This window comes from Rhinichthys klamathensis, unplaced genomic scaffold, assembly GCF_029890125.1.
Source record: "Rhinichthys klamathensis goyatoka isolate OS25496 unplaced genomic scaffold, OSU_Roscu_1.1 h1tg000350l_1, whole genome shotgun sequence".
Classification (NCBI taxonomy): Eukaryota; Metazoa; Chordata; class Actinopteri; order Cypriniformes; family Leuciscidae; genus Rhinichthys; species Rhinichthys klamathensis.
Window position 1 is genome coordinate 900,020 of NW_026606862.1, and position 26,049 is coordinate 926,068.

The 26,049-nt window shown below is 42.6% G+C and overlaps 2 protein-coding genes across 2 annotated transcripts in view; one reads left to right on the forward strand and one right to left on the reverse strand.

The window, feature by feature from the left end:
- Nucleotides 1-25,289, forward strand: LOC130068949 (LIM and senescent cell antigen-like-containing domain protein 1). The gene is made up of 11 exons (XM_056232607.1): nt 1-147; nt 10,085-10,244; nt 11,535-11,601; nt 11,704-11,824; nt 11,914-12,063; nt 12,530-12,680; nt 12,823-12,915; nt 13,283-13,331; nt 13,428-13,503; nt 21,599-21,764; nt 24,979-25,289. Exons 1-10 carry the CDS (start codon nt 17-19, stop codon nt 21,735-21,737), a joined length of 1,137 nt encoding a protein of 378 aa, XP_056088582.1. The 5' UTR covers nt 1-16; the 3' UTR covers nt 21,738-21,764; nt 24,979-25,289.
- LOC130068942 (E3 SUMO-protein ligase RanBP2-like) overlaps nt 1-26,049 on the reverse strand; it is a 211,692-nt gene that overhangs the window by 100,589 nt on the left and 85,054 nt on the right. The gene's annotated exons all lie outside the window — the stretch shown is intronic.

The following is a 26,049-nucleotide window of genomic DNA, read 5'->3' on the forward strand; positions in this document are numbered from 1 at the left end:
CTCCGTGTTCTCTGTGATGGAGGACTCTTGTCCCGCGACGAGCATCGACGGCCTCCAGCAGCACACCGAGATCTCGGCTGAATCTGAGCTTCCCCGCCGCAGCGATGTCAAAGTCTACAAGGAGTTCTGCGACTTCTACGTGCGATCGTGAGTCTGCCGCTTCAACTGCTTCTGCATATTCACTAAAATATACTCATACTCAACTATACACTACTCAATTGTGGTTGACTCTTGTATGATAGAGAAAAGCGACTACTAAGTCTAAATATAAATATAGTGTCTTGAAAGCAGATTATTAGAACATTTTGTTTCCATGTTTAGTCACTGGCCATGGCTGGCTTTTACATGAATCTTCAGCAGTAAATCTGTAAATCCTGTGATCATCTGACTGTGTGTGCTTTTACAGTAACTCTGAGCTGACGATATACATCATGTTCTTGAGCTCAGAAAGAGTGGAAATACAGTGATTGACTGATTGATTGCATTACCGATAGCCAAACCCATCCCCTTTACTCGTTTACTTTTGTCTGCTTCGTGAATTGTTTTATGTTTCAGTTGCTTTACAGTTTAATTACAGTTTGTTAAAAAGCTCAAAGCTAATATGCTGACGGCGTGTCATGCTGTCAGTCAACATGTACACTTTTCTCTGGGTAATAACATGGTAAATGACAGTTAGTCTGAAGCCGGTCGCTCACAGATGAGGTATTTAACCTTTCTTTTTTTTTAAATCCGTTAATTGTGCCGAGGCTTCTGCTCTCATTCGCTTCAAGTTATCTCCCTTTGTTATTCTTCTGGTTATTTCCCTGTAGCGACTGATGAATCAGAAGTCTCACGCATTCTCAAGTTCAAGTACAAAACTGGAAATCTAATAACTATATTCTACATGCAAAAACCTTTTCAGACATTAAGAGGCATCAATGAGTCTGAAGTTTGTAAATGTAAAGAGAAAGTGTGATCTGAACTGCTATATTTCTCTATGAAGCACAGACTTTATTTAGGCAGCTCAAAGACATTTTTTTACTGAAAAAGGCACAATATGTAATCTTTCAGCTGAGGACTCAACATCCAGACGGACTGAGAAACAACTGATCAGTTCAGGACAGTGTTTTCCCTTTCATGTGCAGTGTGTATGAGACGCTGAGACTAGTTCACGCTTCGCAGCCATATATGCAGATCCACATGCCAGAGATGTTTCTGCATGTCTGAGCTTCACACAGAGCCACATATAGACAAACAGCTGTAATATTCTTCATACTCTCGGCCTAGTGTGTAGTGCTTTAGTGGATGCTTTCATCCAGTGACTCTTTACAGGGAGACATAGGAAACGGGCGTAGGAAACGGACATAGGAAACGGACATAGGAAACGGACATAGGAAACGGACATAGGAAACGGACATAGGAAACGGACATAGGAAACGGCGTAGGAAACGGACATAGGAAACGGACATAGGAAACGAACATTGGAAACAGGCGTAGGAAAGGAACATAGGAAACAGGCATAGGAAACAGGCATAGGAAACAGGCGTAGGAAAGCGGACATTGGAAACAGGCGTAGGAAACGGGCTGAGGAAACAGGCGTAGGAAACGGGCGTAGGAAACGGACATAGGAAACAGGCATAGGAAACGGACATAGGAAACGGACATAGGAAACAGGCGTAGGAAACGGACATTGGAAACAGGCGTAGGAAACGGGCGTAGGAAACGGGCGTAGGAAACGGGCGTAGGAAACAGGCGTAGGAAACGGACATAGGAAACAGGCGTAAGAAACAGGCATAGGAAACAGGCGTAGGAAACGGACATAGGAAACGGACATAGGAAACAGGCATAGGAAACGGACATAGGAAACGGCGTAGAAAACGGGCGTAGGAAACGGGCGTAGGAAACAGGCATAGGAAACAGGCGTAGGAAACAGGCGTAGGAAACGGACATAGGAAACAGGCGTAGGAAACGGACATTGGAAACAGGCGTAGGAAACGGGCGTAGGAAACAGGCATAGGAAACAGGCGTAGGAAACGGACATAGGAAACAGGCGTAGGAAACGGACATTGGAAACAGGCGTAGGAAACGGGCGTAGGAAACAGGCATAGGAAACAGGCGTAGGAAACGGACATAGGAAACAGGCGTAGGAAACGGACATTGGAAACAGGCGTAGGAAACGGGCGTAGGAAACAGGCATAGGAAACAGGCGTAGGAAACGGACATAGGAAACGGACACAGGAAACGGACACAGGAAACGAACATAGGAAACGGGCATAGAAAACAGGTGTAGGAAACGGACATAGGAAACGAACATAGGAAACGGACATAGGAAACAGACATAGGAAACGGACATAGGAAAGGAACATAGGAAACGAACATAGGAAATGGACATAGGAAACGGACATAGAAAACAGGCGTAGGAAACAGGTGTAGGAAACGGACATAGGAAACAGACATAGGAAACGGACATAGGAAACGAACATAGGAAACGGACATAGGAAACGGACATAGGAAACGAACATAGGAAACGAACATAGGAAACGAACATAGGAAACGGACATAGGAAACAGGCATAGGAAATGGACATGGGAAACAGGCATAGGAAACGGACATAGGAAACAGGCGTAGGAAACAGGCATAGGATACGGACATAGGAAACAAGCGTAGGAAACGGACATAGGAAACAGGCGTAGGAAACGGACATAGGAAACAAGTGTAGGAAATAGGTGTAAGAAACAGACATAGGAAACGGACATAGAAAACAAGTGTAGGAAACGGACATAGGACACAGACATAGGAAACAGGCGTAGGAAAGGAACATAGGAAACGGACATAGGAAACGGGCGTAGGAAACAGGCATAGGAAACAGGCGTAGGAAACGGACATAGGAAACCGGCGTAGGAAACGGACATAGGAAACAAGTGTAGGAAATAGGTGTAAGAAACAGACATAGGAAACGGACATAGGAAACGAACATAGGAAAGGAACATAGGAAACGGGCATAGGAAATGGACATAGGAAACAGGCATAGGAAATGAACATAGGAAACGGACATAGAAAACAGGCGTAGGAAACAGGTGTAGGAAACGGGCATAGGAAATGGACATAGGAAACAGGCATAGGAAATGAACATAGGAAACGGACATAGAAAACAGGCGTAGGAAACGGACATAGGAAACAGACATAGGAAACGGACATAGAAAACAGGCATAGGAAATGGACATAGGAAACAGGCATAGGAAATGAACATAGGAAACGGACATAGAAAACAGGCGTAGGAAACAGGTGTAGGAAACGGACATAGGAAACAGACATAAGAAACGAACATAGGAAACGAACATAGGAAACGAACATAGGAAACGTCTCGGGTTATGACTATAACCCTTGTTCCCTGAGAAGGGAACGAGACACTGCGTCGAGAATCGACTCTTTGGGGACGCTCCCTTAGCGTGCGCCTCTGAAGTATGAATGAAACTATTCCAATCCTGATTGGTGTTGCGTCATGACGTAACATGTGACGGCATAACCGGATGCATAAAAGCTACGCCGGAACAAACACAAACTAGCCTAGCGATGAAGCAAGCCGCTCTCAGGCCTTAAGGGGCGTGGCAGAACGACGCAGTGTCTCGTTCCCTTCTCAGGGAACAAGGGTTATAGTCATAACCCGAGACGTTCCCTTTCGAGGGAACTTAACACTGCGTCGAGAATCGACTCTTTGGGGAACGAGTGCCCACTAGGCCACGCACCGAATAGGCCTGTCCCGGAGTAAAACTGTCTAGGCACTCAGCGAGGACTGAGCACGTGTGCACCAGGCGTACTAGGAAGGTGGAGACTGTAGAACCTAATAAAAGTATGTGGAGTAGCCCAACCGGCTGCCTCACAGATCTCCTGTAGGGGTACTCCCGAAAGAAGGGCCCTAGAGGAAGCCATGCCTCTAGTTGAATGAGCCCTCACGGCTAAAGGTGAAGGCAAGTTGCGCACCTTGTAAGCCTCAGTAATAGCTTGAACAATCCAATTACTAATAGTCTGCTTGGATGCCGGGAGCCCCTTCTTAGGTGACCCAAAACATACTAATAATTGGTCCGACCTTCTCCAAGAAGAGGACCTCTGAAGGTACACGCTCAAAGCTCTGACGGAGCAGAGCAAATGAAGCTTCTCTTCTTCTGCCGACACATGAGGTGGAGGATGGAATGCCTGAAGGACTGTAGACCGAGGCGTATTAGATGGAACTTTAGGCACATAGCCCGGACTCGGGTGCAAAAAAGCTTTTACTCTGCCAGGGGCAAACTCTAAGCAAGCTGGTGTCACTGCCAGGGCTTGGAGATCTCCCACCCTCTTAAGAGAGGTAATAGCCAAGAGAAATACCACTTTTAGCGTTAAGTCCTTAGGCGAAGCCGACTGCAAAGGTTCGAAGGGGGCCAGGGATAACCCTTCAAGAACTATTGCCAGGTCCCAGGTAGGAACCCTGGACCTGGTTGTCGGTCTCATCCTCCGAGTACCACGGAGAAACCGAATGACCAACTGGTGCCTCCCCAGAGGCCCCTCACTCAATGGTGCATGGAAAGCCGCAATGGCAGCCACGTACACCTTAAGTGTGGAAGGGGAGAGACCCGCAGAGAAACGATTTTGAAGAAACTCCAGAACTGAAGCCACTGGGCAGTTAACTGGATCTAACTCCTGTTCTCTACACCAAGCGGAAAAAACATTCCACTTGAGGCAATATAATCTCCTAGTAGATGGAGCCCTAGAACTAAGTATGGTTTCAACCACTCCGGCTGATAGACCAGCATCTAGGTACTGAACCCCCTCAGAGGCCAGACCCACAGCTTCCACAGCTCTGGGTGAGGGTGGAAGACTGTGCCCTCCGCTTGAGACAACAGATCCCTCCTCAGAGGAATCTGCCATGGCGGAGCTATCAGGAGTGATATTATGTCTGAAAACCATACTCGGGTCGGCCACCTTGGGGCAACCAGAAGTAAACTGATGCCCTCCTGACGGACCCTCTCCAGGACTCCCGGAAGCAGAGCGATCGGGGGAAAAGCGTACAGGCGAAGCCTCGGCCAGGCCTGTACCATGGCATCCAACCCCAGTGGGGCTGGATGTGAGAGGGAGAACCAAAGTGGACAGTGGGACGTCTCTCGAGACGCAAACAGGTCCACTTCCATCGGTCCAAACCTCTCCCATATTAACTTCACCACCTCTGGGTGAAGTCTCCATTCCCCGGGCCTCAGCCCCTGCCTCGACAGGATGTCTGCTCCCTGAATCTGAACCCCCGGAATATACATTGCTCTGATAGACAGTATTTTCCCCTGGGACCAAAGAATAATCTGATGCGCCAGTCTGCACAGAGGGCGCGATCTGAGTCCCCCTTGTCGGTTCAGATAGGCTACCACTGACGTATTGTCTGATCGTACTAATACATGGTGACCTTTGATGTCTGGGAGGAAGCTCCTCAGAGCCCTGAACACAGCCATCATCTCCAGGCAATTTATATGCCAAGAATGATGATGGTCCTGCCACAGACCCCTGGCAAAGCGGCCGTCTATGACCGCGCCCCAGCCAGTGAGGGAGGCGTCTGTCGAAACGGTTTTCCGGCGACAAGACACTCCCAACACTGGCCCTTGGGACAGGAACCAAGGTTTCTTCCATATTTGTAGAGAACGAAGGCATCTGCGCGTTACTCTGATCATACGAAACGGATTTCCCTTGGGAGAAAACCCCTTGGTTTTTAACCACCACTGAAGGGGCCTCATGTGTAGAAGGCCCAAAGGAATGATGTTGGATGCCGCTGCCATGAGGCCCAGCATTCTTTGAAATTGCTTTACAGTGATGGCTTGGCCTAGCTTTAACCTGGATACCATCCCCAGAATTGACTCGATACGTGCGGGAGACATTCGTGCCTGCATCGTAATCGAGTTCCACACGACTCCCAAAAACATCGTGCACTGGGATGGTTCTAGCACACTCTTCTTTGTATTGAGTCTCAACCCCAATTTCTGAATGTGGCCAAGGACGACATCTCGATGCCGAACCGCCATCTCCCGAGACTGAGCCAGAATGAGCCAGTCGTCGAGATAATTCAATATACGAATGCCTTGAAGTCTCAGTGGAGCAAGGGCTACATCCATACATTTGGTGAATGTGCGGGGAGAGAGTGCTAGGCCGAACGGAAGAACCCGATATTGGTAAGCTTCGCCCCCGAAAGCGAACCTCAGGTATCTCCTGTGACATGGAAGGATGGAAATGTGAAAATAAGCGTCTTTTAGATCTATCGTGACAAACCAGTCCTCGGACCTGATCTGACTCACGATTGCAGGAATGGTTAGCATTTTGAACCTGAACCTCCTCAGAGACCGGTTCAAAACCCTGAGATCTAAAATTGGCCTTAACCCCCCATCCTTCTTTGGAACTATAAAGTACCGGCTGTAAAACCCGGACTCCCTGTCTAAAGGATGAACACGTTCTATGGCTTCCTTTAGCAGCAGAGTCTGTACCTCCTGTTCCATCACCTGAGCCTGCTCTGGAACCACTGTAGTCTGCACTACCCCTGAAAACCTGGGGGGGCAGCGCGCGGACTGCAGTCTGTACCCTGATTTTATTATATGCAGGACCCATGCAGATATGTTGGGAAGATGATACCATGCCTCTACAAAATCTACTAGGGGTACCAGCCTCTCGAGACTGGCCTCTGGTGTTTTTGAGCATCTTTCTCGACTCCCTGAAGCGGAATACCGGCAGGGTGTAGTCGATACGGCTTTTGTGACCATAATTGATGCTTTTTCTTTATTAGAATATTTTCTCTGGAAAGAGATGCGGCCCGAAGCGTCGTTGACGGCGGGCAACATACATCGTTTCCTAGAGGGCTCCGCTGCGAGAACAACCTCGGTTGCCCTACAGCGGAGGGGACAGCCCTCAGAGGTCCTACCACTTCGGTTAGGACCTCTTCCCCGAAGCCCTCCTATCCTGAATGACGTCCCTCAGGTCGCCCTTCTGGTTGGAGGACTTCGACTTTTGAGAGTGTTTCCTCTGTTGCCAAGCTCCAGGAGGAGGGGCTCTAGAGGAAACGCTCTCTCTCTGCTCTGCTCGGTGTGAGGAGCCGGCTGATGGCTGGGGCTGATCTTTTGGCCCCACCCTACTCGATTTGGATTTTGCCTTACGGGGGAGGTACTGCTGGAACGCCGCAGATTGTTTCTTCACCTCCTGAAACCTGTCGACGACCGATGTAACGGCGTCGCCGAACAGGCCAGAAGGTGATAGCGGCACATCCAGCAGAAAGGATCTATCTTTTTCCTTCATGCCAGATAAATTTAGCCACAGATGTCTCTCCGTGGCCACCATAGCTGCCATAGAGCGGCCAATAGCGCGGGCCGTCTCTTTTGTGGCCCGAAGAGACAGATCTGTGGCTCTCCTTAACTCCGCAATATCTTCAGGAGTTGGCCCCTCCCCCTCATCCAAATCTTTCAGGAGGTCGGCCTGGTATGCCTGCAAGAGTGCCATAGAGTGCAGACATGAACCAGCCCGACCTGCCGCCATGTAAGCCCTGCCTATTAATGCAGATGTATCTCTGCAGGGCTTACTAGGCAACGCCGGGGTTTTTAGGGAAGATGCCGACTCAGGAGAAAGATAACCCGCTAAAGCCTCTTCCACTTTAGGCATCTTCCCATAACCCATATCCCATGCCCCCATAACATTACTGTAATCTACCATACTGGGATTGGAGACACGGGATGAGTGCGGTTTATCCCACGATCTCGAAATCTCTTTGTGGAGATCGGGGAAAAACGGCAAACCCCGGCGCTGAGGTTGCGATCTGTGCTGCAGGAAACGCTCATCAAGCTTGCTTCTCACTTGCGTTCCCTGCTCATCATGTGGCCAGCTGATGTTAAGTCTGGCCACAGCACGAGTCACAACCTCCACCAGCTCCTCATAACCTTGGCCGTGAACTGGCGCGCCTAGATCACGATCATCCGCATCAATGCTGAGCACATCTACTTCCTCGGAAGCAGAGAGCTCAAGCATCGGGACCTGATCATGGGCAGGAGAAGCCGCGATGCGGGCTCCTGCACCACTCTCAGAGGCTACGAGATCCTCAGATGAAGAGTGAGAAGGTGCCTCAGCAGTCTCAATCTCATCCACAAGATCCCGCTGCGAACCCCACGATCTCAATCGCCGCGCCGCCTCAACGGACGCGGGACCAGAACCATGGGGAACGCGAGCCTGACCGTGCTCATCAAAGCACGCCAGCCGGGAGCGCAGCACTCTAATGGGAAGTGCTTCACAGTCTACACAAGCAGCTCCCTCGAGAGCTGCCCGTGCATGCTGCGCTCCCAAACAACTCACACATAAAGCATGTGTGTCCCCACCCGTGATGAAACGAGGGCAGGGAGGCACACAAGCTTTGAATTGTTCGCTGGCCATAATATACAATATTTTCTGACAAACAACACCAAATAAGACAGACAGTTTTCAACACAGAGCGCTTGCTGAAGAGCGAAAGCTAGTTTGTGTTTGTTCCGGCGTAGCTTTTATGCATCCGGTTATGCCGTCACATGTTACGTCATGACGCAACACCAATCAGGATTGGAATAGTTTCATTCATACTTCAGAGGCGCACGCTAAGGGAGCGTCCCCAAAGAGTCGATTCTCGACGCAGTGTTAAGTTCCCTCGAAAGGGAACGGACAGAGGAAACAGGCATAGGAAATGGACATAGGAAACAGGCATAGGAAATGAACATAGGAAACGGACATAGGAAACAGGCGTAGGAAACAGGCATAGGATACGGACATAGGAAACAAGCGTAGGAAACAGGTGTAGGAAACGGACATAGGAAACAGACATAGGAAACAAGCGTAGGAAACAAGTGTAGGAAATAGGTGTAGGAAACAGACATAGGAAACGGACATAGGAAACAAGTGTAGGAAACGGACATAGGAAACAGACATAGGAAACAGGCATAAGAAATGGACATAGGAAACAGGCATAGGAAACGAACATAGGAAACGGACATAGGAAACAGGCATAGGAAACAAGCGTAGGAAACAGGCGTAGGAAACAGACATAGGAAACAGGCGTAGGAAACGGACATAGGAAAGAGGCGTAGGAAAGGAACATAGGAAACGGGCGTATGAAACGGCGTAGGAAACGGACATAGGAAACAGGCATAGGAAACGAACATAGGAAACAGACATAGGAAACAGACATAGGAAACAGACATAGGAAACGGACATAGGAAACAGGCGTAGGAAACGGACATAGGAAACGGACATAGGAAACAGGCGTAAGAAACAGGCATAGGAAACAGGCGTAGGAAACGGACATAGGAAACAGGCATAGGAAACGAACATAGGAAACAGACATAGGAAACAGACATAGGAAACGAACATAGGAAACAGACATAGGAAACGGACATAGGAAACAGGCATAGGAAACGAACATAGGAAACAGACATAGGAAACAGACATAGGAAACAGACATAGGAAACAGACATAGGAAACGGACATAGGAAACAGGCATAGGAAACAGACATAGGAAACGGACATAGGAAACAGACATAGGAAACAGACATAGGAAACAGACATAGGAAACAGACATAGGAAACGGACATAGGAAACAGGCATAGGAAACAGACATAGGAAACAGGCATAGGAAACAGACATAGGAAACGGACATAGGAAACAGACATAGGAAACTGTGCTCGCCACCTCTCACACACACGCCCCTAATAACAAATACATCATTAAACCATGCATGGCATCTGTTAGAGAGCAATAAACCAGGCGACTCACCAGGCAAAAGCGTCAGGAATTAGAAGCCGATAGACCTTTACGGCCCACAGAACATGAACACACGTAGAGGGAGAATGACATGGCCACACTTAGACGTGCTTCTTATAAAGCCTCTAGAACCTGCCTCAGGGATTGCGCCGCACAGGTGTGCTCAATGTCCAGACGCCAGTGGCCGTTTCTTTCCATTTGAGAGGTACACAACCATTGAGATGTAAAAACTAATTCTGATGAACCAAAAGTCAGAGAAAATATTAAAAACACTGAACCTGTCACATAGAATAGTATTTTGTAATCAGAAGATGAACCTCTGTCTCCACAGCAACATGACGAATGCGCTGGCCCACGCGGTGTGTGAGCGCTGTAAGGCCGGCTTCACGGCGACGGAGAGGATGGTGAACAGTAACGGCGAGCTGTTCCACGAGCAGTGCTTCGTCTGCGCGCAGTGCTTCCAGCAGTTCCTGCACGGCCTCTTCTATGAGGTCAGACACCGCCGTTACATGTTTCTATCTGTGTGAGGATATGATGCCATCTCCAGCCTCTATATGAACTGATGGCAGCAAGAGATGCTACAGTACTGCTATATCAACTCGCACTTAGACAAAAGATATTTGTTCTAGACCTGACATCATGTGCTTTACAGACATTTCATTTCAACCATATTCAGATTTTGTCAAACCAGTCAAACCAGTCATTTGTCTGTGAAGTCTCTAAAGAGACTCGAATGCTATAACGCACTGAGGCCAGCAGAAACACGAATTGCTTTATAGTCCAGTTATATGTGTCAGCCTGAAGTGTCAGCAGAGATTGTGTGATCTAGACTCTCCCCTGTAAGGCCTCATCGACCCGACAGCCATCGCCACTGATCCTCAACAGACTCGTCTCCATACCGGCGTGACTCCGATCTTCAGCCAGAGGGAACTGGATAATATTCTGAATGTTCTGATCCAATCTGACCTCTGACCTGTAATGCCTGAATCATAATCACACACTTCGCTCGTTGGCCAGAGGAGAACTGAGACTGAGTCTGGGTTCTCCCAAGGGGTTTTCTCCATTCTGTCACTGATGGAGTTTTGGTTCCTTGCTGTCGCCTTTTTCCATCTTTGTTGACATTGGCTTTTGGCTTGCTTAGTTGGGGAAATTTAATTTAATATTCAGCAATATTATTGATCTCCTGCATTGACACCATTACATGAGAACTGAACTGAGCTGGACGATGACATCACGCTTTTCTCCAGAGCGGCTATATATATAAATGAACTAAATTAATAACTTTTTTACAACAAAAATGAACCATCACTGAACTTCATTAAGCTGGACCGTGATGATATTTTCTTCTGGAAACAAACTTTGTTGCATTATTTTCCAGTCATCTCTGTAAAGCTGCTTTGAAACACTCTGTGTTGTAAAAAGCGCTATATAAATAAATGTGACTCGACTTGACATGTGAAAATGATGTTCACTTTTTCATAAAAGCATGAATCTTGGTACACTTTAATAGTTTGCGGCCCTGAACATTCAATAAAATGTTTTTTTTTTTATCATTGACGCACCCGGGAACATTGGAAAAATGGCAACGTTCACTCAAACCCAAGTAGTGAAGTCGACTATTATAATATGTGCTACAGAACAATAGTCCATATAACTCGCCGTGAGTTTTAAAATCTTGTCTAAGACATTAATGATGGAGTCATGAATCTGTACTGAACAGTAGGAACACCCAGGTGTTTTCTGTGACGTGTGACGTGTGTATCCTTCTCTTGCTTTTGCAGTTTGAAGGCAGAAAATACTGCGAGCATGACTTCCAGATGCTGTTCGCTCCCTGCTGTCACCAGTGCGGTGAGTAAACACACACTACTCAAACACAGTCCTGAATAACTAGCCCGACTTCCCCCATCGTTTCAGCACTGGTGTGTGATGTGTGATTGGTCCTGTGCGCAGGCGAGTTCGTCATTGGCCGTGTGATAAAGGCCATGAACCTCAGCTGGCATCCCGACTGTTTCTGCTGTGATCTCTGTCAGGCCGTTCTCGCAGACGTGGGCTTTGTGAAGAACGCAGGCAGGCGAGTCTCAGATAACACAATAGGGCATTGAATGTAAACATGAATGTGATTTGAAATTCAAATTCAGCAAATGTAATTCTGCCCGCCAGACATTTGTGCCGTCCGTGTCATAACCGTGAAAAGGCTCATGGTCTGGGGAAGTACATCTGCCAGAAATGCCAAGCCATCGTTGAAGATGTTCCACTGATTTTCAAGAACGATCCGTACCATCCTGACCACTTCAGCTGCAATAACTGCGGGTGAGGAAACGTTCTGCAAGCACACCAGCGACTGGACGGATGAGAGTTTCTCATTTTGCAGATAAACAGGAGTCCTGGCCCCGCCCCTTTATTCTGCGCATTAATTAATATAATGAGGAATATTGTGACGTGTTCGTTCCCGGGAGAAACTCAAGACTACAATGGAGGTGTTTCAGGAGTTCAGGAACACTGACACTGATATAGAGGAGAACTCCCGCTGGAGGGACTTTGGAGCTTTTTCAGGCTCAAACAGCAACATTACAGACTAACATTACAGACTAACATTACAGGCTGAGGAAAGATGAACATGGAAATAATAGGACCAAATCTAACATAATTGGACCTTTTTAAGGGTTCTGCCCCAGTGACGAGCTGTTGTATCCAATAGGATCAATTCTGAGAGCGTAATAATAAGTATAGCACCTCTCTAGAGCTCAAGGTTGTGTGTGTGTGTGTGTGTGTGCAGTAAGGAGCTGACGGCGGACGCCAGGGAGCTGAAAGGCGAGCTGTACTGTCTGCCGTGTCATGATAAGCTGGGTGTGCCGATCTGCGGCGCCTGCCGGAGACCCATCGAGGGCCGCGTGGTCAATGCCATGGGCAAACAGTGGCACGTGGAGGTATTTCAGCACAGCGTTTCATCTAAAGAATGCCCACAATATATTCTGATCTTTGAATGATTAATCATCATTGATGCTTTAAACTCTAACGTGGGACCATTACCTCTTTCTTTCATGCACATGTGTGTTTGTGTGTTTGCAGCATTTTGTGTGTGCTAAATGTGAGAAAGCGTTTCTGGGTCACCGGCACTATGAGCGTAAGGGCTTGGCGTACTGTGAGACTCACTACAACCAGGTACAGTACGGAAATTAGCTCAGTTTGATTAATCTTCATTACACTTTTGCAGAATAAATACAAAGCTTGAATGTAGTGAAATATTCAATATACCAAGATCAGGACAGGAAGATATCAATATCAGCATTAATGGAACAGATGCTTGCTGTCTTTTCAGTTTATAAGGCATTTTACTTCAAATCATTGTTGGAAAACTGTAGTAACTTTTAAGGATGTTCAGATTTCCCATGAAGCATTTAAAATGTGAAAGCAGTGATCAAGTCAGTGTACAGAAGACTACTGAGACACACTGGTGTCTACAACAGCTGGACACAGTCCCAGATGTTCTCCTCATGATCTGAATGTGTGTGTCACATCTGTCTTCCAGCTCTTCGGAGACATCTGCAACCACTGCAACCGCGTCATTGAGGGAGACGGTGAGACGGTTTGCTATAAACACTTAAACACAAATGTATAATGATCTCAGGATTTCTAACTCACGTGTATGCTTGATTCTCTCTGTTGTCTTTTAGTTGTGTCTGCACTGAATAAGGCCTGGTGTGTCAAATGCTTCAGCTGCTCCACGTGCAACTCCAAGCTGACACTCAAGTGAGAACCATTACTAACTTGTTTGCTGGGAAGAAATGCATCGAATTAAAACATTCACATTTGAATCATACAAACCATGTTAAATTAATCAGGGACATTGGGGCTAGTTGTCACTTCAGTGGATATTTCTTATGGTAGTTTCAAATCCATTTCTGAACAAGCACAATCCACATAGTTGGCATGAAATCACAATCGACCTTTTGTGTGTTTCTTAATGTGTGTTACTGGTTTAATTGTGAATAATTCCTCCATGCATATATAGATTTTGAACTCGTAATCATTAATGAAAGTGTCATAGTTTTTCTCTGTGCAATCAAGCCAAACACATATGGTCCATTTTCATAATTTAGTCAACAACAGAAGGATAAAATCAAGGCTAGGGTCATGTTTTTTCTTCTTTGATAAGCCGTTTCACTTGTTACTACATTACAATATTGTAGTTGCAAAAGGTGAGGAAACTGATCTATTGCACCCGTTTAAAGATTGCACCCAGTTAGATTTTTTTTGTGATTTTAATATGCAAATGACCCATTTCTGAGCGTGACTTAACAAAAATCAGCATACTTATCAAAAATCAATGTCAAAACATCCTTGAGGCTTAACCCATAAGAGCCCGGACCAATTTCCCTTTATAGGACAATAATGAGGCATATAAAACAGACTAAATGGACCACTTAAAGCATGTTTCAGTTGTTTTTTAAATACAACCACTCCTTGTCAATCCATGTTAAGAAATCAAGATAACCAATTATCAAGAAAACACCAATGAGCCGCTGATCTACGTGTTTACGCATTACCGTTACACCGGCACTAACCCAGCGCCGTCAATTAAGCAAAACAAAACGAACGGGCCATCGATGTACGAGTTCTATGGGCCGTTAAGACAAAAAACAAAAAGTATGAGATGTTTCGGCCCACAAAGCAAGTCGGCCCAGCGGGAATCTCCCGGTAGTCCCGATAGCATTAGCATGCCTGGACGTCACACTTTAAATCCTACCTGTTGCCTTGGCTTTCACCGTGCACTTATTTAGCTGCGGTCGCATCAATTGACATGCCATCTCGGTAACGCTTTAGATTACAGCCCGGAAAGTACTGGGTAATTAAAGCAATTTTACAGCGTAACCTTCGGTAGTTATAGTGTACCTATAACGTACTTACAATATAAGTATAAGGGAACAATATTTTAAGTTTGGGGAATAAAGGGGTAACAACCAGGAGAATTAAAAAATGATTAATATTGTGAGTATTATAGAACTAAGGGGTACTTATTCTACTATTATGATAACAATCTTACATTGTGATCAATTTAGCAAGAACATACGTACATGCGTACCTTTTTGAAATAATGGTGAACCAGTACATACTGTATAGGCTTTATAAATAGATATAATAGATATGTACCCTGTAATTTTTAAAATGTAATCTTTTTAACAAAAGTGCACTGAAAACGAAAACTATTGCAACTTTTGCTTAAATATTGTGGAAAGATACTCTTGTTTCATGTAGCTTGTTACCCCCTTGTTCGATGTAGTTACAGGGTAAGTGTGACATTGCGGGCTGTACATTAAAGTGGTGCTTGTTACCCTCTTGTTCCATGTAGTTACAGGGTAAGTACAATAAAAATGCACACACAATCTTATTTCACTGACTCGGAAACCTTTATTTATTATAAGCACCACTTACCCTGTCACCACATGAAACAAGATATATTTCGCAGTATTTAAAAAAATTGCAATAGTCTTAGCTTTTCTTGCCTTGAAACATGTTATCCCAAACTTAAACATCTGCACTTTTGCTATAAAAAAAATAAAAAAAATATATATATAAATATAGCTGCAAGCAGCGATTATGGGCCCAAGCCGGTGGCACCGCAACCCCGGTTCCTTTAGTTACCTAAAGGCACCGGGGTGGCGGTGCCGCCGGCTTTGGGCCTTCATCGCTGCTCGTAGCTATATTTACATATATATATATATATATAAATATAGCTGCGAGCACCGATTTGTTTATATATATATATATATATATATATAAAAACAAATATATATATATATAAACAAATATATATATATATAAACAAATATATATATATATATATATATATATATATATATATATATATATTATTTGCCTTGCCTGATTAGAACAATGAAATTTTTTTTAAAAATAACTAGGAAATCACTAACCCGAGAGAATTATTCTGATTTGATGATACACTCAAAATATTCCACAAGCAATCCTTTAAATTTAATGATATTCAGAACAGAACAAGAATAAAAAAATATATAATTAAGAAATAACCGAAATAATTTAAAGCGAAAGTGAAAGTAAGTGGTGTTGGGCTCACGTAACTCTCTCATTAGAATAAAACTGTTTCATCATTTGCGATGTATTTGGATGCTAAACTATTCTTTATTATAGGCTTTGTACTTCACTTACGTTCCAATATGTGTTTGTGTGTGTGTGTGTGTGTGTATGTGTGTGTGTGGGTGAGGTGCGGGTGCAATTGAACTGTTACACATAAAAACATACTCTGTCATTTTGTTCATAGAGGACATCATTCAAACTGCAAAGTGTTTACTTATATTTGTGTACACTTGCAATAAAACACAACAAAGTGCTTTTGTCAAACTATAAACTCTTGTCAAACTGTAACCTACAACTGTCCCCCAACTAAAATCACACGCACACACTGTTTAAAAGCAAAAAATATTTATCCAACCCCATTTAAAACAGTCTGTGGGAGCCATCTTTTGGACATTCACCATATCGCATTGATTTTCATTTATTGTTTATTTTTCAATTACACATTCTACATTGATTAAGAAAGAAAATTCAAATGTGTTTTTTTATTTTATACAGGAATAAATTATTTATAATTCAGATGAGAATAAAATTAGTGTTAGTTAAATTTTTAAGGAAAACAAATATATTGATCTGAAATATAGCACATTCATTTTAAATTCATTCAGGTTAAATTACCAAACATACAATCTTAATTTAATTTAAAGCAAACAATACATTTAAAATATATGGATTGTATGCATATTTTGGAATTTAAAAAAAAGATATATATCCAAAAAGACAAGGCCTTAAACTTGAACAAGGGTTAAACTCTTGTCGCTGTAAGAGACACAATGATTCAGCATTTTGAACGAATCGATTGACTCAAAGATTCAATGACCAATCCATAAACATCCTGTCTCATTCATGAATGACTCCCTCGTTCGAACGAATCGTTTGAACGAATGAATCAATGACTCGCTCATTAAGACGGTCGCCTGGCGACACCTAATGACGGTTTAGTGTTGTTTAAAAAGTATTATTCTTTCCAACGATTGTTAATTAACTCATATTTAAAACAATCTCATAACATTATTTAATGCATTGTTATTTTTCAGTGTAAACGATTTAATTTGATCACCCCTACCTAGAGTAACAGCCATATAGTGTCTTATTATTCTAAATAATTGAATTTATTGATCAAATTTACAAATTAAACATGAAAGATGAAGCATACATTTAATAAGACTAGACTAGGGGTGCCCAGCAGATATTACAATATGCAGATTTAAATATACCATGGCCCCCCACCGTCAATTTGGTGTGTGTGTATAATAAAATCATTTAGTCACTACAATTAAAACTTGAACGTGTTTGCTTACTAAATTGTGAGCAAAACGAAAGTTGCAGCAAAGATCAGCAACAGGAGTCAAAATTCATTAATCACGAGTGAAGAGCTGACTGAAAAAAATGATGACGGAATATTTTTTGTAAAAGCGCCTATTTAAGCGAATCTGTCATTTACTCATTTGTTGTTGTGTTTTCCCTGAAAACCGGAAGCAATCGGCCCCCGTTATGGCGCTTATTTTAAAGTGACACTAAAAAGTATGCGGCTGCACTGGCATTCATAACGGTGCGCGTCCATGGCGACGAGCGAGCAGAACAGAGCGAACGTTTTTTTCATTTCTACTTCCATAGAAATTCATTCGAGCGCACTGCGAGCGCCACCACTATAAATGTCTGTGCGGACGTCCTTACTTTACTTTCACTTTTATATTAGCAATTTAAAAGCCCTCGCTGGTGTCTAACGTCGATTAACCGGTGGGAAAAGATCCTCACAGCCACATACCTAATATATTTATATTTAATTACAATAGCCATACCTGATAAAAAGTTTTATGTACTGAGTTGATATCATTTTGGACACAAGAGGGCAGTATAGCCCTTTGTATTACTTGATGTATTTATTTTTTAACTGAATAGCACATTCTGGCTGTTTTTAAACTTGTACATTATTCTTAAATTGAAAACAAGAATAAAATGGGTTTAGTTCTAATATTTGTGTAATTTTATCTAGAAATAAATGGTGTATAATTAATTTTTTAGAAGATATGAGGCTTTTAGTGTTTACTTTTTTGACATTACTTTAATCCCTCGCCATAGCAAAACAATTTGAGATATTCAATAGCCATTCACAATTTAGCTTCTTTAATGTATTTTCATCATGTTGAAAAAGTTTGGTGGGAATTAAATAAACCACTTAAGAGGAGTGGGTAAAAAATCAGAGGCTGATTTTGCCAAAAATCCACATTCAGACCAAAATATCTGACTTCCTGTTGATCCGAGCTAATTACGGTAAATTAGAAAGTTGTCCGGCTCGAAGAGTACAATATACATATCGAGTTTTGTTACTGTAGATAAAACTAACCCCCCCACTTTTGTCAAAAGCATTTAGAAAGTGACACACTTCCTGCTGCCAGTTGGTGGCGCTATAACTTTTACTCACAATAGTCACATCCATGTGATCGGCCTTTTACCACGAACACACTGCTGAAGTTTCATCAAGATCAGTTAATGTATGCAGAAGTTATAACACTTCGTGTTTCTCTTTTCTCGCCATAAATTGGTTTCCTCGCCACGGCCAAACCGTTCGAGATATCAAAAATCCGTCCGCAATTTAGTATCTTCAATGTGTTGACCTCAAGCTGACCGAGTTTGGCGGTAAACGGATGCAATCTCTAGGAGAAGTACTTAAATTCCTGAGCAAGCGTTCTCCAAACAACCCATAATAGCCGACTTCCTGTTGGGCTGGTGTAAAACTTGACCGAGGGTAAGTTGTTCGGCCCGATGAGATCTATATGTGTACTGAGTTTCATATTAATTCATGCAAGCGTGTTTGATCTATGGACCAAGTTTTGTGGACCCCGTTCAAGGGGGCGCTGTTGAGCCCCCCTGCCACGCCCGGGTACCAGCTTCAGCCCGGCCCTGATGGCCGCGGGTTCTGACCCGTGTGCAAAGTTTCAAGAGTTTTCGAGCACGTTAAGAGCCCCAAAAGTGGCCGAAAGGTAGTAAAATAATAATCATCCTAAGGAAAACAATAGGGCCTTCCCTTCGCCCTTTCAGGGCTTGGGCCCTAATAAGTCGGAATAATAATAATAATAATCCTTAGGAAAATAATAGGGCCTTCGCCTTTTCAAGGCTTGGGCCCTAATAAAAGTATAAATGCATAGATATGTACCCTGTCATTTTTAAAAAGCCTATACAGTATGTATTGCCTTGGTACACAATTATTACAAAAAGGTATGCAGTGTATGTTCACGCTAAATTGCTCCCAAATGTAAGATTGTTGTATCATATAGTAGAATAAGTACCCCTTAGTTCTATAATACTTACAGTATAAATATTTTTTTAAATTCTCCTTGTTTGTTACCCCTTTATTCCCCAAACTTTACATATTGTTCCCTTATACTTACATGCAAGTACTTTATAGGTACACTATAATTACCGAAAGTTACTCTGTAAATTCCTCTTAATTACACAGTACTTTCCGGGCTGTAATCTAAAGCGTTACCGCCATCTCCTTTCCCCTCTATCTTTTTCTATTTTTAGCCCCCGGCAGCTTTTTTGCTTTATCCGTCTTTTTCGATGACAACTCACTAACGTTACTCGTTCCTGCTCGCTCTGCGCCCGCTCGCATTACAATATATATACCGCTCGTTTTATAACATTGAGGAAATGCAGAAATGATTTAGAAACACAACAGCAGCTACATGTAGAAAATACCCAAACATTTTTTTTAACCATCACTTTTGATCTAAAATTCGTCAAAATCACTGTCTGTATCTGAGGACAGTTAACATTGTAAGCTAACTTACTCAGGCTTGCTTTACGACGTGCAGTTCTTTGTTCGTCGGCAGTGAATCCAGTTGTCAGATTCGCGGTGTAAAATACTTTGAAAACAATTCTGCCCTACTCTGACTCGGATTGGCTGTCAGGTATCGGCATTAGGAATGATGATTGTTTTTTTTAAAGCTGCGAAGTTTATTAGCCTGACTGCGTCAGACTTCGTACTTCCGCTCTATTTCAGTTCGCTTCTGTACTCAATCTGAGACATCGACATGTCTCTCAGTTTTCCTCCGGCCTGAAAACAGCCGGCCAATCAACGAACAGAGGGCGGGCTGAGAGCCGTGACGCAGACGCTAAGCGCCGAGTTTAAGATTGTATTTTAGGTTGGGGAAATCGAAAACGACCGCGGATATGGAGACACGGGATGCAATTCGCTCTGTTGTGGAGAATATTCCCGGCATTTTTAAACTGAAGCCCGAACAAGAAGAGTGTTTGTTAAACATTTTGAATGGAGGTGATGTCGTGGCCCTACTCCCGACAGGTTTTGGGAAAAGTTTAATTTATCAACTATTACCGATCGTCAGCGAGAAACTGGTCAGGTCAAAGATCGGCAAGGGGAGAGTTGTGATTGTGTCCCCCTTGGTTGCACTCATGGAGGATCAGGTTAAGGAGGCAGCAAACCTCGGTCAGCCATGTTCACGCCGGTATTTCGCTCGATGGTTTCGTTTTCACATCATACATGTGTTTACAGTGGAAGTTCGATGCGGCTGAGCTGGCGAGTAACACACGTAATAACCAGACGTTATGTGATTGGCTTACGGGTAACCAATGATTTTATACTTCAGACAAGCACTCCCCCGCGAGAAAGAAAACACTTTTCAATGATGCCATGCCAGACTCTGTCTACGAAGCAAAGCGAAGTAGCAGAGTTTGGTATTACCATGCTAGAAGTTTATAGAGATATAGCGGGTAAATGCTGACCACGACCTCGACCCCACACACCCCAAAAACAAATTCTCATCGGATCTGCACAAATCACTTAGGTGACCCATTTTGGTTTTAAAACGGCGAATTTCGCCGAAAGGTGAGGAGTTTTCATGCCTGTGCCTTAATCTAATTACTATGAATATAATAAAATGCACATATATAGAACATATTAAATTGCTTCAACACTGTAATCTCTACTCTTTCCTATAGTGATGGATGATACAGGAATTTGGCCAGTTTTTTACTCAGTATTAGAGTTCATCATAGTTTACCACTTCACTGTACTAAATCACTGTTAAACTAAATATATATAGCACTATATAGTTTGATTTTTACTCATAAGAATTTCTAAAGGTGCGAACAATTGACACGTTTTGCAGCAAAAAATATTTTCCTCTTTTCTTTTCAAATATACTTAAATTAAGGGTTGGATTTTTGTGAATATTTTGAATGAAAGACGAAAACGAAAATAATCTTGCTTATATTTAACAAGTTTGCCAATAAACTTTTTTTGCATAATTTAAAGTCATCATGATAGGGAAGTTGGGCTGGTCTTTTCTTCTCTATTGTGTTGTATATCTGAGTCAAACGAAACGGCTTCTGGGACAAGATCAAATGTAGATAAGGCTTGATTTTGTCAGTGGGGAATTGATTGGATGATTGGATGGTTGTGGTTTGCTATTGGTGGATCTCATGTGAGTGACAGGTTATAGCCCCACCCTCGTCATTAGAGAAGTGAAGCTGCAAGAGGAACTTATTCTGATTCAAGATGACCAGGAACATGAATTTAAAACAATTACCATGTGCACCGATAAATCATTTAGAAGAAAGATTCCATAAGAAATAAGAATGGTCTGTTTTGATTTCATAGTGACTTTAATAGTAAAATTCTTATGAAACAACAAAATGTCGAACCATTGCCAACTAAACTCACATAGGGTAAGATTCGCTCATTTCTTTCCTGATCTGTGCTGTTGTTCAGGGATAAGTTTGTGGAGATGGATCTGAAGCCTGTGTGTAAGCGCTGCTACGAGCGAGTGCCAGACGAGCTCAAGAGACGCTTGTCCAGGCGTGAACAAGACAACAAGGACAAGAAGAAGAAGATGCTCATCTGTCTGTGATGATGGCTGGATCACAACACCTCAACGGTCAGTGCTTTTAACCTTCCTAACGGGATAAAGATGAAGCTTCTCTCATCATTCTCCCATGCCGCTTACTGGGCCTCATTTATAAAACGTGTGTACACACAGATCTGATCTTAGAGTGTGCGTATGCTAAAATCAATGCCAACGTTCATATTAGTAGTGGGAAGTTCGGATCATTTTACTGACTCGGATCTTCGAATCTTGTTCAGCAAAATGAACGAATCTTTTTTTCTAGTTATTTCGTTCATTTCAGCAGAATATAATTAAAATGTCACGTTAAATAGCCCCACACATCTAGTACTTACGAAAATGTTGATTACATTTAAAAAAATAAAAATAAACTAAACCAAAGCCAAATTAAAGAAACCGAAATGTTTAATTAATTGATTAGTTGGGTCTTAACTTCAGGCCATTGCACTCTTGTTAGTTCCCCTCACCTCCTGATCCGAGACGTTCTTTATTTTCCAACTTCAAATGTATGACGTCTGTTCCCCGCCTCTCGTGTCTTCGGGTTAGAACTTCGAGACGTCACGTTAGTTCAGTCGACTCTCAGTGTCTGATCTGGGCCGTGTGACACAGCCCCATATATGCATTCACTGTAAACCCTAACGCTCAAAATACTTAATTGGTTTGAGTAGGAAAAACTTAAATTAAACTAATTAGTTCAGTCAAATTAACTTTTATGAGTATTTAGCACTTTCTTTTTCTTTCAAGTTCACAGAATGGATATATTTTAAGTAAACTGAACTGTTTCATTGTTTTGAGTTTTATGAAATTATTTCTTTTAATTTAGACGAACTTAAGTTTAACTGAAACGGCTGGGATGTATATTTCCCAGCATGCTTTGCCGATGGCACTCGAAAGGGAGAGTAAATGCTAAAATTAAGTGTAATACAATGTTTTTTTTGTGCAAGATTAATGTTAAGCGGGTGATTTAGTAATGATTAATGTTTCGTTATGCTAATTTAGAAGAATTTCTGTTAATGTTGGTTTTAGGATAGTTACCATCATGGTGACAAGTGGTGCATGAGCTTGATTTGAGAGCAAATAAAACCTTTATATTGCTGCAAGTGTTACTGTGCATACTATTGTTAAGAAGTTAACAAAATAGTATGTTAGCAAACTAGCTTGTTAAAGCTAGCTAAGTTTATACTAATAAAAGTGTTCACATTGAGATTACATGAAATTTTAAGTTAAATGTATGAATTAGTGTACTCAAACATTTCAAGTTAAGAACAATTCAAATGTACAAATACAAAATAAAAATATGTCAGTTCTGCTTACTTAAACTTTGAATTTCTTAACTTAAAAAATTTGAGGCAATTTATTGCCTTACATTTTTTGAGTTGTGCCAACTTATTCGGGTTTACAGTGTTTGAATGCACTGCAGTACCGGTCCGGAAAGAGAAATTATTAGTTCATCTCTCGAGCCTTTTCGGTATTAGTCAATAATACGAATCTAATGTTGTATTTGTAGCGAGATACCAGCGGTCACGTGACAAAAGAACGAAGGACTCAGACCCAAGGGGGTAATCCATCGACCGGAAGTTGAAGCCGGCCGGGTGCCGCCATGTTGTAGCAGAACTTCACTTGCGTTAGCATTTCCATTGACTCCCATTCATTTTGACGTCACTTTGACAGCGAATAACTTTACATCTGAGGCGTTTAAAGACTCCATTTGTCCATTATTTATTTCTAAAGAAACACGACAATGTATAAAGGGCTCCATTACCTTCTATGTTACATTATGGCCCCGTAGAAACAGATTTTGTAAAAATAGGCTAACGATTGCGTCATAACCACTCGACTCTCTGTCGCGCTGTACAGAAATTACCGTACAGACAGGAGGAGAAGCTCGCAGGCGATCGGGGGGACGTCCCGTCAAGAGAGAAGCCCATAGATAATGAGTCCATAAAAGCAACGGAATCCTTACTCCTGCTCACTCACGCCAAAGAACTCTTTGCTCAAGTTCCCCGTCTCTGCGAGATTAACGTTGGCAATTTTCACGCACAGCTACTAGAAGATTAACGTCTGTCAGACAGGTTGCTCACGTCATCAAGCTTAGTTTGAGTCGGTTTGAGTCTGCGCGTCAGGAACGGAAGTGCTCAAATATCGCTAAAAATGGGCTTCAACTGTCTCAACTGAGTTCCAATGAGATGGCTCTGTCCACTTCTTATACCGTCTATGCTCAGACCCGAAAGATGAACTAATCATTTCTGTTTCATGTGCAGAACCTATGGGGTGTCGCGCGCATGCGCGGTCAACACAAAATGAACGAATCACTCTCTGAGACAACTCGGTAGTCCCGAGTCATTTTAAAGATTCGTTCAAAATGAACAAATCGTTCATGAACATGTGACACATCACTAGTTCATATTTATAAAAAGTCTTTGACGTGGAAAAGTGCTCAGTGCCACGTCAGTGTCTTTTCCTTGTGGCAGAGTCGGAGAACTGCAGGTATTTGGACATCTAAGTAATTAATGCTTCAAAAACCACACAAAACGAACATGACGGGAATCCATCCAAGCCCATTTGATGAATCAATGAAGCGAAACGATTGAACTGATTAAACTGTCATACGTGCTCTCTTGATGTGAACGTCAGCACGTTGTGTAGCGTGATGCAAATGTGTTGTGAAACTCACGTGAGAAGTGACATTTCTCTCGCGTGAGGTTCAGAACATGTACACGTCCACGTCAATAAACACATACATAACAGCTGGCCGGAAGCAATGGTTCAAAGTTTAAAAAGTTTAAAATATTAGTATTTTTCTCTCACACACACACCTATCATTTGGCTTCAGAAGACATTGATTCATCCACTGGGCTCGTATGGATTACTGGAGGTCCCGTTTCCATTGACTCACTAAACTAAAGAATCATACTGGCTTTGCTGAACCTTATCCGAGTGCTGATGAAGACGGTTTTACTCTCAAGTCAAACCTTTGGTCCATTAAGAGCATTTCAGACCAGTTTGAAACATACATTCTTCTCTTTCATAAATAAAACAAGAAAAAACTTTTATTAAAGTGTCATTTAGAGTATTTCAAGAGTATTTTAGAGCCAAGGGTCTTTTCTTTCTTTTTAAAAAAAAAACTCTTTAGCTTCTGCTATAAATTCAGTGTTTGAGATATTACTTGTCCTGTAGTCATGTGTCTTCCTCGTCGTTATGTTGGACTGAATGACTGATTGAGTTGTTCAACTGTGTGTGTTTGCAGGAGAGTTTACCTGCGCTTGATGAAGATGAACGACTGAACCGACTCAAGCACACGCGTCTGAATACATTCACTGTCTACATGTTCATGTGCGCTGGATTTCATCTCGATTGCACAGAATCTGTTATGAGCTGAGATTGAGATTTCTTATAGTAGTTCAGTCACTTCAGTGGTGTGTTCATGAATATGAAGATATATGCAGTCTTATGTTCTGTTTAATTCCTCACTTGAGGTCTGTTGAATCGTATTTTATGTGTGGATGTTTATATTGTTCAGCTGCAAAAACAATAAAAAGTTTTACTGTAAGAACTTCATTTTGTCTACAATTGCACTGATAATACAAGCGCTAAATGTACAGTCCTGTTCGAGAGTAGAAGAGAAGGCAAGTTTATTTATATAGCACATTTCATACACAATGGTAATTCAAAGTGCTTTACATAGAAGAAATCAAAAGAAATAACAATAATTAAAACAGTTGAGAATAAAGAAATTAAAATAATCAAAACAAATAAGAATAATTAAAACAGTTTAGCATAAAAAATAAAATAAAATACAGTAAAAACAGTCGGACGAACAGTGGCACAGTGCTCATTCAGTAAATGCATAGCTAAACAGATGTGTTTTGAGTCTGGATTTGAATGTAACTACTGTAGGAGCACATCTGATCTCCTCTGGAAGCTGGTTCCAGCTGCGGCTGGCATAATAGCTAAAAGCAGACTCTCCTTGCTTAGAGTGAACCCTTGGTATTTCTAGCTGATGTGATCCTAATGATCTGAGTGATCTGTTAGGTTTATATTCAGTAAGCATATCTGCAATATATTGAGGTCCTAGCCCATTGAATGATTTATATACCAGTAATACTACTTTAAAATCAATCCTAAATGTAACTGGGAGCCAGTGTAAAGACCTGAGGACTGGTGTGATATGTTCATATTTTCTGGTTCTGCTCAGGATCCTGGCAGCAGCGTTCTGTATGAGCTGCAACTGTCTTATGGTCTTTTTAGGAAGGCCAGTGAGGAGTTCATTACAGTAATCCACCCTGCTGGTGATAAAAGCATGCACAAGTTTCTCTAA

Coding starts and splice junctions, on each gene's coding strand:
- LOC130068949 (XM_056232607.1), top strand. CDS start 17: ATGGAGGACTCTTGTCCCGCGACGAGCATCGACGGCCTCCAGCAGCAC. Junction 148..10,084: donor TGCGACTTCTACGTGCGATC/GTGAGTCTGCCG, acceptor CTGTCTCCACAG/CAACATGACGAATGCGCTGG. Junction 10,245..11,534: donor TGCACGGCCTCTTCTATGAG/GTCAGACACCGC, acceptor TTGCTTTTGCAG/TTTGAAGGCAGAAAATACTG.